The sequence below is a fragment of the Anas acuta genome, chromosome 2 (genome assembly GCF_963932015.1).
Source record: "Anas acuta chromosome 2, bAnaAcu1.1, whole genome shotgun sequence".
Taxonomy (NCBI): Eukaryota; Metazoa; Chordata; class Aves; order Anseriformes; family Anatidae; genus Anas; species Anas acuta.
Window position 1 is genome coordinate 139409222 of NC_088980.1, and position 16711 is coordinate 139425932.

Sequence of the window (16711 nt, forward strand, 5' to 3'; positions counted from 1 at the left end):
ACTGGGGAGCCCAGAACTGGACACAGTACTCCAGGTGAGGCCTGACCAGGGCAGAGTAGAGGGGGAGGATCACCTCCCTTGACCTGCTGGCCACACTCCTTTTAATGCACGCCAGGATCCCATTGGCCCTCTTGGCCACAAGGGCACACTGCTGGCTCATGGTCAACCTGTTGTCCATCAGGACCCCCAGGTCCTTCTCCTCAGAGCTCCTCTCCAGCAGGTCGTCCCCCAGCCTGTACTGATATTTCAGGTTGTTCCTTCCCAGGTGCCGGATTCTACACTTGCTCTTATTAAATCTCATTTGGTTTCTTCCTGCCCACCTCTCCAGCCGGTCCAGGCCTCGCTGAATGGCAGCACAGCCTTCTGGATTGTCAGCCACTCCTCCCAGCTTTGTGTCATTGGCATACTTGCTGAGGGCAGACACTATTCCCTCATCAAGGTCATCGATGAAGATATTGAACAAGACCGGAACCAGCACCGACCCCTGGGGAACACTGCTAGCCAGAGGCCTCCAGCTGATCACCACCCTCTGAGCTTGGCCAGTCAGCCAGTTCTCAACCCACCTTTCCGTCCACTCATCTATCCCACACTTTCTCAGCTTTGCTAGTAGGATATCATGGGAGACAGTATCAAAAGCCTTGCTAAAGTCAAGGTAGATTCAATCCACCGCTCTCCCCCCATCTACCCAGCTGGTGATGCCATCATAGAAGGCAACGAGGTTGGTCGAGCATGACTTCCCCTTGGTGAATCCATGCTGACTACTCCTCATAACCTTCTTCTCATCCAATTGCTTGGAGATGGCATCCAGAACAAGCTGCTCCAATACCTTTCCAGGGACAGAGGTGAGACTGACTGGCCTGTAGTTTCCCGGATCCTCCTTCCTGCCCTTCTTGAAGACCGGAGTGACATTTTCTATCCTCCAGTCTTCAGGCACCTCACCTGTTCTCCAGGACCTTTCAAAGATGATACAGAGCAGTGCGGCAATCACATCTGCCAGCTCCCTTAGCACACATGGATGCATCCCATCGGGACCCATGGATTTGTGTGCATTGAGCCCACTCAGACACTCCCGAACCACTCCCACCTCCACCAGGGGAAGCCCTCCATTTCCCAGACTCTTTGTCCTATTGCCAGGGGCGAGGAGCCCGGGGGGAGTGTCCTTGAAGCAAAGGCTGAAGCAAACAAAGCATTCAGTATCTCTGTCTTCTCAGCATCTCCCGTGACCAGGACACCCCCCCCCCCCATTCAGCAAGGGACCCACATTATCCCTAGTCTTCCTCTTGCTGTTTATATACTAGAAAAAACCCTTATTATCCTTTATCTCTTTTGCAAACCTCATCTCTAGGTGGGCTTTAGCCTTTCTCGTCATGTCCCTGCAGGCCCTGACAACACATCTATACTCTTCCCAAGAGGACAGGCCCTTTTTCCACATTTCATAGACCTCCCTCTTCCTTTTGATCTTATTGATGAGCTCCTTGATCATCCACACGGGTTTCCTGCCCCCCTTCCCTGATTTCCTGTTCTTTGGGATGCACCAATCCTGAGCATGGAAGAAGTGCTGCTTAAATGTAGCCCAGCTCTCACAAGCACCCTTGCCTTCTAGCAACCTATCCCACGAGATACTCCCAAGCAGGTCCCAGAAGAGGTCAAAGTTGAGTCTTCCAAAGTCCAGGGTAGCAATCCTGCTTTTAGCCGTACTTCCTTTGCCTAGTTCCATCTGGAACTCCACCATCTCATGGTCACTGCAGCCCAAGATGCCCCCAACCTTCACATCCATCCCTAACAAGGCCATCCCTGTTGGTAAGAACGAGGTCCAGGACAACCCCCTGCCTTGTCGGCTCCTCCACCACCTGCATCAGAAAATTGTCCTCAACGCATTGTAGGAACCATTTGGACTGCTCGTGCCTGGCCGAGTTGCTTACCCAGCAGGTGTCTGGGTAATTGAAGTCCCCCACGAGGACCAGTGCTCATGATTGTGAGGCTACTAGTAGCTGCTCGTAGAAGGCCTCATCGACTTCCTCTGCCTGATCTGGAGACCTATAGTAGGCCCCTACCACCATGTCTCCCATACCAGCCCACCCCTTAATTCTTACCCACAAGCTCTCCACTTGTCCTTCACCCTCCCCCAGCTGGAGCTGGGTACACTCTAATTGCTCCCTCACATAAAAGGAAACCCCACCCCCTCACTTCCCCAGCCTGTCTTTCCTAAAGAGGACATAGCCCTCCATGACTGCATTCCAGTCATGCGAGCTGTCTTACCACGTCTCAGTGATCACAAGGAGATCGTGACCCCGTGACTGAACACAGATCTCGAGCTCATCCTGTTTATTTCCCATGCTCTGTGCATTGGTGTACAGGCACTTTAGGGAAGCAGCAGGTGCAGCTTGTATTACCCTTGGGGGAATACAAGAAGAAGATACTGGACAGGGGATCGGGAACGCTACCTTCTCTGAGGAGCCCTCAGACAATCCTATGGGAGAGCTCACAAGTTCTTCCCTGTCTTCAACAGTGACAGTAGTGATGACTTCCCACAGCCCTTCTCTGTCACCTTTAACTCCCCTCCCTTCCCCCATCAAACCTAGTTTAAAGCCCTGGTAATCAGCCCAGAGAGCTTGCTCCCCAACACACTTGCTCAGTTGGTGTCTGTCCATAGCCCACATACCCGGCTGCTCAAAGAACGGCCCAAGATCAAAACACCCAAATGGTCCAGACACCACCCCCCTCAGCCAGTCATTTACCTGTCCTGTTCTGCTCCTTCTATCTGCATCCCAGTCACCCAGCAGGAGGACAGAGGAGAACACTACCTGCACCCCAGTCCCCTCAACAACCTCCCCAGGGATGCAAAGTCCTTTTTAATATTCTTCATTTTTCTAATAGCAGCTTCCCAGGATTCAACCTGAATGACTATGAGAGGATAGTAGTCCTCTGGTTTAACGAGTCATGGCAGAGCCTTCCTAACATCTCTGACACGTGCCCCAGGAAGACAGCACACTTCTCTGGATAGGTTATGTGGGTGGCAGATAGGAGCCTCAGTGCCCCTCAGTAAGGAGTCCCCAATCAACAGGACTATCCGCTATTTTTTTTTTTTTTTTTTTTTTTTGTCGGGGGCAGATGTCTCTTTCTGCTCTGAGTTGAGACAAGGGTCCAGCCCCTTGTCTCTTGCGGACAGTCTAGCCCTCTGTTCTGCATGTGTTCAATGGGGGCAGCCTCTACCCCTAGTCGGGACATAGCAGAGGGCTGCCAAGCAACAGCAGGGGCAGGGAGACCCCTCCTATCTGTCACCCTCAGAGACTCCCTCAGGCTGCCGATTTCTCACTGCAGCCCAGCCACCTGCTCGAGGAGTCCCTGAAGCAGGGCACACCTGCACCTGTGACAGTGCTCTCTTCCCTCATGGCCCAGATGGGCCTCCAGATTCCGGAGTTCCCCGCAGTCATCTGTCTGGACTGCCACCTCCCCCCTCAGGGGATCCACCTGGGTCCCCACGTGAGCCCAGAGGGGCAGCATCTCCTCTGTTTAGGTTGCCACCTCGGACCGACTGCTGCAATGGGTGCCCACCATGGTGAGGTCTAGGTTCTCCTCCCTGTCCCACTCGAACTGCCCCGTGCAAACTGCCTGCACTAACTGCCAAGCCGGTCCTGTTAGCGCGTCCTGTTTGCGGTGCTACAAAACCCAACATCAAACATGCTGTTCAAAACCCAACATCAGCAAATCTTCTTTCATTGACTAATGTGTAGGATTATAAAGTGTGGTGCCCAAAATTCCAGCACATTCTTACTTTCCCTGGTTAATTTTGGAGCGTCTGAGGACACAGGTCAGCATATAGCTCCTAAAAGCAGCTAACAACATTGACAGAGTATCAAGAGTGCACAATTTAGGTTCTACATAGGAAAAGAGGAGAAGCTATGTGGATTCTGAGAATCTCTTCTAACTTAATTTTTTATAGTTCCATGAATACATCTTTTGACTTAAATTAAGAAACACTGTACTAAATGGGAGCTTGTAAGATTGGACTCATCTTACTCTATGGAGATTTTACCTGACACAGGACAAGACTTGCAGAGATGTTCAGATAGAGTTTTCACCTTGTTTACAGACTGCCCTGTAAATCTTTTTGTGTAAATAAGAAGCCTAAGGATGTTCTAAAGGAAATCAATCACTTTGATACTTCCAGGCTATTGAAGCTTTCATGTGAGGTGCAACATCGGTTTTCCCGTTTCAGTTATTTATCATCATGCATTTACTGTTTCAGTGTACACATTCTTATCTCAACTTTCTTCTTTGCAGTCATCATCTGGGATAAATAGATTTTATTCTGCAATCCCAGAAACCCTTTTGGAGCTGTCTCATTTTGAAAAAGAAACAAGTATATTTTTAATATACATGTGTTCAGCATTACTTTTTTTAATCATAGATTCTTTAGGCTAATAAAAAGTAGTAAAGAGAATACAAACAGCCTGGAGAAAAAACAGAACCCTCTGAAATCACCAATTGGGAGTAATCCAGAATGAATCGAACTTTGCAAAACATTGGGATTGGATTTTGGAAAAACAGCATGAAAACGATTATTCATATTTTCTTAGACATCTTTTAGCAGTTTTTTTTTTTTTTTTCTTTCCCAATCATTTTCTAACTTACTCTATTCAGATGCTAGAACTAGAACCTTTATAATATTTTTTTGTGTCTTCCAAATGTATAGGTACTGCTATAGCATGCACAAAAAATGTTCAACTTTTTGAGCTTTTCCTTTCTTTTCAATAACTTTCCTCTGTTTCAGATTTCCTTGATCTACTGCCCAGACCAGATTGGAAATTTGTCTCTTTACTGGTTATTACTTCGTTAGCCTGTATTATTTGAAATTAATATAGAGTGCAGCTGGTCTACAATTACTTACTTTTGCAAACAGTGTTGAAGAAGCAATATTTAATGTGGGTCACCAGCAGAAAATCCTAATAGCTTCCAAAATAAAAGAGCATCTAATTTGTTTGGAAGAATAATTCCAAATTATCAGTCAGTGAAGTTTTGAAAAGGTATGCTGTTCTGTGTTTGAGGTATTGAAAGCAAACATGGCAAACGCCTGACTACTGACAACTGTGAAAGAAAGGCACTGCATGCAGAAGGTTGTGAACTGTGCTTTACAACTTCAGAGGGATTATTTAAATTCATAATGGCAGCTCCTCTGATAAAGGGAAAACAGTATCCTCTGAAGAGTGGCCAGCTGTTGAGGGCTCAATAATCAGGCTTTTATTTGGCTTCCTTCTGGAGTTGCTTTTATCAAAGATAGTGATGCTGGCAAACAAAATAAAGTGCTGTTATGTCATAGATACATTTTTGTAATAATTTCTGGAAGAGCCCAATATAACTTTGTTTTGCAAAATGTCTGTTAGACATATATCTGTCTGGGTATAGGCCTAGTACATTTGTCAAGCATAAAAATTAATTTAGAATTTAGTCTTCCAAATCCACATTTCCAGAACTGTCAGCCTGTTTCTTGCTTGTTTTCTTCAAATATTCAGATATGTATGAGTAAAAAGTATCAATGATTTCATCTGAAACTGCAAGGGCCAACAGAGATGGACAGAGCCTTTTGACATCTTCATGTTTCCCTCTCTGTTTATTCCAGAATGGAATTGATTCCCTGTTCCCTGGACTGAGGATCTTCATTACTACCTTAAGGAGGCCATGCAGACAGCTTGAGCCAAGTACATTCTGGCCTTTAATTGGATTATGAAGCAGAACAGGAACCAGAACTGCAGTCACTGTTCTCAAGACAAATTCCTACTGAATTTTGTGTATATGTGACTTGAACAGGGGTAGCAGAATTCAGCCTTGTTTCCTAATCTTATATTTCTTTTGAGGCTTGCACACACATTCTGATTTAATTTCTGCACTTTTGAAATACACCCCTTTTGGTTTTTCTTGTTTAGGAAGAAGAAATCTTGTGGATCAGTTTTCACAATTGTTTCCACATTCAGAAAATATGGTTTATACTACCAAAAGATGTCCCTTTCTTCTAATGAAGGAGGGTTTATTTTCCTTTCTTGAATACCTCCCTGTTCTTATAGACATATTGGAGACCTACAGTTATTCAGGATGATTTTCCAGGGCTATGCTGATATCCATCAACATGTTAAATCTAATCTATTTAAGAAATCTACAAGAGTCTGTCTCAACAGCCATGATGGAGAAACAAATTCTATGCCCAAGTCCTTTAAGGGCCTTTTGGCCCTTAAGGCACAGATGAGAAAGGACATATGAAGAAAGGTTACCTATTGGGCTAAGGCTTGCTATTTGACCTTGAAATTAACTGGCTCACAATATCCTTGTCTGTATGGTTTGGCTTACCGAAAAACCTAACATGGACTTGCTCACAGTGTATACTGAGAAAGTCACTGTCCCCTGGGGTCCCCCAGTTGTGTTTAGTAATTGCCTGGATATGTACTGTTTAGATTAGGCTAAAACTATTCCAGGAAAAGGAGAAGTGATTAAATATACATAGGCATATAAATATACATAGTACCTCCTTTCTTAAGCCCATGTCCTGGTCCTGGTTTGTTGTTAGCACCTGAGGCAGACTCAGGTCACAGTACACAGCAGAGTTCCCAGGCTGTTGGAGGGAAAACAACACAGCTCCTCTCCAAAACTTCTTGCCTTTTCTTCTACTCTAGGCACTTCACATGTACTTATGATAGGCAGACATCCTATCATCCTAGACATCCTTAGGCATTTCCAAGTTGGTCTACTGTATTACCACAAGTGCAGCACAGAATTTTAAAAGAAAAGAAATACATTGCCATGAATAAACCCAGATGAGTCATGAATAGAAGAAATACTCCCTTAACATATGTGTAAAAATAAGTTAAATTTTCTATACCGTTCTGATCCCTAAATCATCCATGTTTAGTCCATCAGCCCTGTTTAGTCCAGAATAAATATGAGAAAAAAATATGCTATTTTTTTAATGAATTCAACCATTTTAATTTACAGTCCTGGCAACTTCTCTGATTTTCACCATATTTTTTAAAGCTATGTGTAATTCTGTCCTTTGACACTTTTCCTTACTTGACAAGTGTTTCTCCCTTCTTTTCCTCTTATTTTTGAACATCTTCTTCAAATGTATAAGACACACATAATCCAGTTTTATACCGTTTACACTTCTTTATAGCCTTTGTTTTGAGAGATGTCCTATACTTGTTTTTACTCTTTGCTTAAGAGTGTGTGAGAATGATTGGTTCCTCCTCCACTTTCCTGAATCAGCAGAACCACTGAATCCTTCCTGAAACCTTAATCATTGCTTCCAGCAGCCTGTGTGCCTTCATTATTGCAGAAGCTCTTCAGAGGTTCTTGGTGTTTGAAGAGAATGTCTTCAGGGTTCACAGTGCACACCACTGTACACAATCAGCTCTGAGCACCCATGTTCTTTAAGTCAGGGGGTAAGCAGGGAGTTGACAGGATATGTCTTATTCCAAAGAACCCAAAAACATCGAAAATGAGCCAGATAAATCACATCCTTAAAGTTCCCATTTCTCACCATGGAATTCAAAATTCAAGATGACTAGATCAGATGCAATTTTGTTTAAATAGCTTTAGATGCATCTCTAACTGAACCTGTTGTCTCATATGCTTCATTTGAATAGATTTGAGGCTCAGAATTCCAGTTTGTCTCCAGTAGTGCTTCTGCTTGACACACACTACCCAGAATATTTACATTTGTACTCTCTCAGAAGCAAACTAACTCATACCACTTCTCATATTTTCTTCTTAGAGTACCATACAGTACATACAACCCTGAGCCATGTATTATGCAGTTCCAATTACAGAACAGTCCTTTGTGTGCCACGGGACAGCCTTTGCATTACATGGGAGCAAAGTTCATACAAGCTGCTTCTAAGCATAGCCTATGCTCTTATACACCATGCAGTAATATTGTATGACAAACTCAGTAGGACGGAGATTCTATTTTGTGTCCCACCTGGGTAGATTCTTGTCAGCAGAAAGAGCCAATTGCTCTCACTTCCATTTCCGGAGGCTGTGCAAGGAGTGTGCAATAAGCATTTCTGAGAATGTTACTTGAATTTAAAAATCTGAGTATCAGCCCAATTTCACACGTTGTGACTTGAATGTTTAGTTTTACAACGTATAGGTTTCTCTCTTAAGTCTTATTATAACTAAATGTGCTGCAATAATTTAAGATGGTTTCTTTTTGTGTTTCATTTTTCTTCTCCAAGGTCATATTTTTGTTCACAGGAAGTGGTGATAGAAAAAAATAACCACTTAGGCCATCCATATCAATTTTTTCACCAAGTTTTGTTTTTTTTTTTTTTCTCTTAATAATCAGACTCTGTTTCCTACTTTTTTCACCCTACTTTTTTCCTTAAAAAATGTTCTAAGAAAAAACATATTATTAGAAGAAATTTTAACTTCACGTGACATTTTCAAACTATAATAAATGTTATGCTGTTACTAAGTCAAGACATTTGGTTCTGTGTTTTGTCTCCTCTAAGTAAAATCCAGCATTCTGTTTTTACTTTTCTTTTGCACTAAATTTTGGGTTGGAAATATCAGATATTCTAACAGCATTTTTTGGTATTTATTTTTTCCTGTCTCCATTGTTTCACTCAACATTTCTGAGGCAGAAATCTTTCAAGTTGTAATGAAGAATCCATTTTTTTTTTTTTTTTTTTTCTAGTTAGTAAGTTACCTGGTACTCTCAGAATGTTTTAAAAGTTATACATTTTTTCAGCAGTTCTTCCAGTTAGTGTAATTAATTGTTCTCAAATGTGCCAGTTTAGTCTAACCTTCCAACTCTGAAAAATCAGATTTCAAGTTTTTTTTAGCATCTTTTCCACTTTAGATGAAAATTATATTATGATCCTTTTACCAGGCAAACAATGAACAACATTTATCACTCAACAGAGTTAAAAGAATTTTAGGAGATACTTACCTGTAATTCTGCTTTTCATTTCCTATGTGAAATCTGTCATACTGTGAATATGCCCGGTTTCCTTCCCAGTCCATTAATTCGATTCTTAGAGAATATTGCCTCTGACTCGTCATTGCAAAGATAAATTCATTCCCTAGCCAATGTTCACCTGATGGGCTACCAAAACCCTATAAAAATGGCAAAATAAATAGATAGAATTAGTGCAATAGGTAGATTCTTTATATAATAATAAAATCATTATTGCATTTTTCCTTTGCGTTCTAATTACTGGTCACATAGCACAGAAAGCTATGTGACCAGTAAGTAGAACGCAAAGGTAAAAATACAATAATGCACAGTCTGACAACCTCTAAAATGTGTCAGTAAATACCTACCATGTAGGAGAAGAGTTGTGCAATTCAACTGATATTTTTAAAGGCAGTTGAGATTTTCAATTGAAAATTACAATTACAAGATATTAATAGTATGATGCAACATCCTTAAATGGCAATATTGAACAGTCAGCTTCTATAATACATTTCATATGATGTTAATATGACTAATTAGCATTGAGACACTTAAACCAAAACAGAATTCTGCTATACACTATAAAAGGTTTAAAAGAGACTAATCTAGATTATACCCTGAATTCAGATTAGCTGTGATGGACAAGTCATGCTTTAATGTCTGAAAAATAAATTAATGTACCTCTGCTATGACAGTCTGTCACAACTGAAGGAAGGAGGATTTTGGTTTAAAATCCTTTTCTGTATATAAGACCTGTTGGACAGGACACGGCCAGTGAAATATCCCCTGTTATAATATGTATTTCTCTCATTCTTAATCTGTTACGGGTTATATTGTCTAGGATTTTGTCTACTATAAAGCTTATTTTTCCTCATCCTGCTGAGGTGGCATAAGATATCTGTATGTGTTATTTCATGTTAAGATCTTTAACTTAAGGAATTAAGAATATTTGTATACACTATCCAAAGCACAGGAAAGCATACTGTAACTTTATTTTCTAAGAACGAAAAATAAGCAGTAGTACAAAATTTAAGTTACTTAATTCTTCTCACATTTCATATATTCAGATGGTCTTATTTCCAGTTAAGCAAGCTATCCACTTTTCAAACATGGAAAAATCAAGTGTGACCATTTTTCAAACTTCATTCTTAGACTGATATTTTTGTGCATCTTCCAGGTTTAAAGTTGTATAAATTTTAATTAATATTTTACCATATTAAATTTAAAGTTGCTATTAATTTAATGAATTTAATTTACTATTAATATATATATATATTATATTTATATATTTAATATATAATATGTAATACACGTATGTAATATTAAAATTACTGTTCTTTATAAACTATTACTTTAGTCATACCTGGGAACTGCTAGCTTCATTCTTTTGTCCTCAGTAGATATTAAAATTGCAATCTATTTCTGTGAATATCTACTTCAACATGACTACTTCATGCTTATTCATATTTCTCAAGTTAGGAAAAAGGAAAACTGGAAATTTGCTGGTTTGCCTATACTGATATCCCAATAATGTTTGTAGAAGACCCTTGTGAAAATTTCTTCATCATATGAAAAGAAAGATTGGGTTATGTTCCTGTCTTTGACACAATTCACCCTCTGTTGCTAAGCTGTGACTTCCAGATATACGAAAGAAACAACAGAAAAGAACAGTAAAACATTTCTACTTTTGGAGACTAGACTGGATCCAATCTCAAGTATTTTCCCTCATCATTCACAATGGTACATTTCTCTCTGCAATAATAATTGACATTTTCTCCCACTTTCAAATCACAAATTAAACCATGTAATCTGTCATTAATTGATTCATTGCAATTTTCAAGAACAAATGTGAACATTTTCAGAAAGCATTTATTTTTTAAATGAGGGCAATATGAAAAGACTTCTTTTGGACTAGAAGTTATGGAAATATGTCTGTAAGAAACATTCAAAAGAAATCAACATCATGTAAGATGTTTTAGTCACTCCTAATGTGAGATGGAAACACTGAAAATATGGTCCTCTCTCTTTTGCTGTCCTCTCTCTTTCACTGTCCAGGCTCCAGCCTCAGCTAGTTGGGGCATATGAGGATGAAATCCTGCCTTCCTAGTAGGTGTGCTGCCCCTGTTTGAAGGTGCATCATAGCTAAGACTTTAGTCAAGCAAAGCACAGGTATCCTAGCTGCAAACTACTAAAGAAAATGAATTTGAAAACCTTGGACTGTGATGAGTTTCAGGGAAGACTCAAGCTGAAATATAGAAGGATACTATTATTTGGCATTTCCTTTCCTGCACATTCTTTAATTATGTCCTTATTTCTAATTGATAATTTCCTATTTAAGCCACTGTAAAATTGATTGTAGCTAATCCTGTCAAAATCTTGCTCTGACCATATCAGTCTCTCAGTGTGAGCCCTGCTCTTCAAGCAGGGCTCCTCAAGCTCCCCTGCTCCATAATGCTGTGTCTGTATCTCTAACCTACTGCTTTGATTGTATTTGCATGCATATTTGACTTTGTAAATACTTCCCTAAAATACAAGGGCTCATTCCTCACCAGCATAAACCCTAAATGCAGCTAAATAGCTTTCAACATTTTATACTTTTTCCTTTTGTCCGTTTATAGAATCATAGAAAGGTTTGAGTTGGAAGGGACCTTAAGGATTATCTCATTCCAACCATGCTGGAACACCTCCCACATTTCATCTCCTTGCCTTATCTCTCTGCCCGGTGGCTCTCACACATGGTCATTCCTTTTCCAGAAACTTTGGCAGTGCCACACCAGAGCAACCAGTGGTTGATCTCTTATCAACATCTTTTGCCCGTGGCCACTGCCACTTGTCACAGAGGAACATGCTTTGCTGTGACTACCGTGGCAAGCAGACACTTTCCCCCCCTAAAATCCAGAAGTCAGAAGTTGGTTTATCATTGGAGCATAGGTGTTTAAATGCCAGCTAAAATATATTTCTTTAATATCTGTATGGTTTCTTATTCACAAAAGATATATTATTCCTATCAGCTCTCTCCCTTTAAAAGAAGATTTTCAGGAAATCCTTTCTCCCATTTTCCCAGTGCCAGCAAGCAGAGAGATCTCCCCTTTGAACTGTGGCTTTATTGAACTATATGTGTCTTATCTTATTTAGATTACAGCCTATTCAGGATGTAATACATGTGGCTTTTTAACATTATGTGTTCCCATATGTGTTCTATATAAACTCCAGACACCGTATATAATTATTCTGAAATAAAAATAATTTTTCTTCTTCACATGTACACTTTCTTCTCCCTTTTCTCACATGTTATTACACTAAGATGAAAATCTGTCACTAAGTGGTTTGCTCCCCTGACCAGAGGAAATGGAGTTGCAGCAAAAGAGAACAGAAGGAATATAAAAAGAAATATAAAAAAAAATATATGGGGAAAGTCACTACATAAGATACATCAGAAAGAGCTATATTATTGAAACTCAGTAGAAATTACTAGACTAAAAATATTCCTGTTTCATTTGCACTGCTGAATCCAACGAGTAATAGTTTTGCTTTACTGAAGACCAGCATTATTGAAACCAATTTTCATTAAAAACAAACAAACAAACAAAAAAAAATCTGTATTTTATTTCGTTGTCACGAGCAACTTCTTTTTAATTAAACTCCTTGCTGCTGCAAAACCAAGGAAGTAAGTGGAATACAAAAAGTAACTCTGAAGGAAGGAACTAAGAATGGGCAGTATATTTTATTAAACACCTGATATGTCTGGAAAAGCAAACAAACAAACACGTATTCAGAGCTTTCTTAGGTCTAAATCAGACAGGATTAGTACATTTATGCAAAGCAAAGAGTTGAAAACAATAAAATTTCATTATGCCAAACTCAGCTGTTTACATCTTGCCTGCAATTTACTGCCCCTGTTTCAGATGTGAAGAAAGACTTGCATGGTCGCTGTAGTTACCAGATATTTGGGCTTACTTCAAAACTACACCACTTTTCTATTTTATATCTTACTTAGACTGCCACTGGTAAAAGAACACTACTACTTTACCTACTTTTGTGTGCAAAGGAAAATGGCATATTCTTCTCAAAAAAACAAACAAAAAAAAAACAAAAAACATGACTTAATTTTTAATTTCTATTCCAAACCCCAAGGGTGGCATAGAAAATGGTAGTAAAAAAAAAAAGATCATGCCAAACTCTTGATTTTTCTTCAGTGTCCTTAACCTTCAAATGCAGCTCAGAATTTTATCTTCAAATACTTTTTTTTTTTTTTCCTTCAGCCAGAAAACTTAAGGAAACAAGCTAATGAAATTGTGAAGCCCACCTGACTGCTACTTTTGCACAATGCCTTTTGAACACTTTTGAGAATGGGATAGACAAACAAACATTCACAAACATGACGTTTAGCAAAGTTTCAGGAGAACTGCTGCCTGGGACGAGTAGCCCCAGGGAGAAAGGCTACCAACTACCAGCTAGTTCCAACTACCTCTATCAGCAGACACAGACTCACCAGCCAAGCTCAGATGCTTAGCACATATTGCCTCTGAGGGATCTTTAGACATCTGGGAGAAATTTGAGGGACATAAAAGGGGAACTCAAGCTATTGCCACAGAAAATCTTAGAAAGTAACAGATAAGGAGATTATTAATAAAGTGAATGGCACTTCTATGCGGTAAACAGAACAAAAAAATCCACAGAAAAGAAGACCTCATTAGTCTTACTGTTCATGATGCAATTCAGTAATCATTCAGTACTGAAAATCAAATAATGAAAGCCAAGCATTTTAGTTAACAGAACAGATATGCCCATACTGTTGCTCAACTCTGTGGGGCGTCAAGTGATAAGATGACTTCAGCCTTGCCTAAAACCATGTTTGTTAATTTCTATGGACTAGAAGTTTCATTTTGAGAGTAGCTTTGGGCATAGTGTTTTATCTTAAAAGTTAAAATTAAAAGCTACATATTCCTGACCCAAACCAGTCACCTGTCATTAAATACCTTTCTTTTTTTCCTATTAGATATCGACTCTGTCAACATACTTGTCTTTTTTTTATTACTTTTTTTTTTTTTTTAATTTTTATTTATTCATATGGCTATAACAGATACTTCATGTTAAAAGCTTTGCACTTAAACTCAGGGAAGCGCATGAGGTGATCCAAGTTATCCTCAGCTATCAATCTACTAGGAGAAGGAACATCTGTATTTTGTGAATGTGTTTATAGTTAACTACATTTTACGTCCCTTTAAAACCCAGAGGGCTTTAAGTACTGTTCCAAAACTGCATTCTAAGTGACTAAGAGACACTATTTTGTCATTAGCTTTCTATATTTCGTCCATTATATGTTTCCAAGTACAGGGATTTACTCCTTAAGCTTTATATTTTATTCCAAAAAACTAATTTTGCTTTTCCATTAAAATCTGCAAAAGGTTTTGGGATGACTGGCAAACCAGACACTTTAAGTTCCCAAAAGAGTGGTTATCATAATAGGGAAAAGCCAGAAATTTCCAGAAGTTTTCAAAGCTGTCATACATTTTCCTCATTAACACTCTATGGAAGCTGGGAGACTGGTTGCATTCACTAACATGCTTTCTTAACTGCCCACCACTAGCCACAGGCAGGATACACAAATATCTACGGTGTATCTATATACACTGACCTAGCATAAATTATTTTCTTGTTTCATTTTATTTTTCACAAACTGGAAACATTTATATTTTTGCTGCTGATGAAAAACTGCATTATGATTGTATTTTGGCCAAGTTTGATAAAAATAAGTTATTAAAAAGATGTAAAAGATCAAAATAAGTCAATGTTTTGTTTTTGCTTTTGTTTTTGTTTTAAAAAAGGAATAATCTGGTAATGCCTTGTACTACATTTAGAATAGATTGTTCTTGTAGACATGATAACACAACTTGTTTTCAGACCAAAGAAAGCAGAAATTATACATATTATTATACATATATGTACTAGGATGAAGCAAAGGTTCTTTACACCTACAGCTATATAGTAAATTGTTAAATTGTGTATATTCAGACACAATGCCCAATTGTTATGATAAAAAATTAAAAAGAAAAAAAAAATATTTTCCTGTTATATACATTAATGCATTTAGCACCCAGAATCATAGAGAATAGTACCATATTTTATAATATTTACTCTAGATGACATCCGGGTTCAATATCAGCTCATTTCCAATTGCACAATCATTAACAGAGACAAAAGTACTAAAGCAGTCATGAGTACAAAGAAGCTGAATTCAGTACTGGTTTAAAAAATGACCTTAAGAATTTACAGAGTTGATACTTATTCAAAAATAATAAGTAGGGTGCAAAAGAGTTTTATTAGGTTTGGCAAAAGCTGTGGGGGTATTCTGCTTGAATCATGTTACTTCAAGTTCATTAAACAATTATCTCTCTTACTTTATTTATTTTGTCTGATAATGTTCATAGGAAGCTTTGACTTTTTATAGACAAAACAAAATTGAAACCAGACACAGTCAATATATTCTATGGGTTCATCTCCTGTCAGACAATTCACTGAATAAAGCAGATAATAATTCAGTGTTTTAAAGCAGCAGTGTCTTCCAGAAGACATAAAGTGTATTCAGCTCCTTTTGCCTCAGCTGAGAATGTGGAATGGATTTTGTTTAAGAAGATAAATTCTAAATGATTCAGTTTATTTCTCCATTTCCATCATGTCAAATTATTCATTGTATATATATATTTAAATATAGAAATAACTTTAATTTTCCTCAAAGAATGAATGAGTTAAAGAATGTTAACTTTAAAAATTTAGTAAAATATTTATAATTATTTATATGAAATAGCCATAAATATTTGGTGGAAAGTTTTAAAAATATGTTTGGAAGCTAGAGGTACCTTCTGAGAAGACTAAAACAAAACTTAAGTTACTTTCAATTTAAATACAGAAACGAATGTCTCCACCAGTGTTCCAAGTTTGAAAAGTGCCTCTTGCAATCTTGTTCATGTCCTGCAGCAGTTCAGGTTGCAGCACTTCATTCTAAACCAAATGTTTCAGTAGACATACACAGAAGTTAAATTCACTTCTTCCTTTCCCTTTCAAACACACACAGTATCAGCAGTGTGTGTTTCCCATGAAACACACTTCCCAGCCTGCCCCATGAAGAAGAATCCCAGCATCAGAGCTCAGGTTTGAAGTGCAAACAAGTGGTACCTCTGGCTTGGCAATGTGCCCCAGACAACTAATTTTCCTCCAGTGATCCATATCAAACACCCAATCTGGCCCAGCCAGATTGCGCATCACTGAGGCACTAATAACTGAATGACACTAGAAAATGACTGACACCAGAGTTAAATAATTATAGCGCTAGTATGACATGAATCCCAAGGTGAAGGACTGCTCTGGTGAGTCCCAAAGGGAACTGATAAGGCTGGAGATGCACCTCCCTGAAGAGAAAGCTGTGCTGTGATGAAAGCACACAACTGTCATTTGGAGACCAGCAGAGCAGATACCTAATGATCTCTGCTAAAACTCTGCTGAATCTTCAAATCGCTAATTAAAAGCAAACATGCAGACAAAAACCTCTCAAAATCTCACCTGGATGTTGTACAATAGCATGTTCATTTTTGGTAAGAAAATTTCTTTAATAAACTTTAATCTTAATGATGATATTCTAGGAAAGGTTGTTACCATGATTATGCTTAAAAATTAAGATAAATAATTGTTTAATTAAGTTGAAACATTGCATACAATTTATTAAAAGTCTTACATGTAAGGAATAACCTGCATGGTTCTATTAAC

The 16711-nt window shown here is 38.8% G+C and overlaps 1 protein-coding gene across 2 annotated transcripts in view; it reads right to left on the reverse strand.

Moving 5' to 3' along the window:
* ANGPT1 (angiopoietin 1) overlaps nt 1-16711 on the reverse strand; it is a 184945-nt gene that overhangs the window by 40098 nt on the left and 128136 nt on the right. For both annotated transcript variants that reach the window (XM_068672497.1, XM_068672498.1), the window contains one exon: nt 8942-9108. In XM_068672497.1, coding sequence (XP_068528598.1) covers nt 8942-9108 — 167 coding nt within the window. The remainder of the gene's footprint in view (nt 1-8941; nt 9109-16711) is intronic.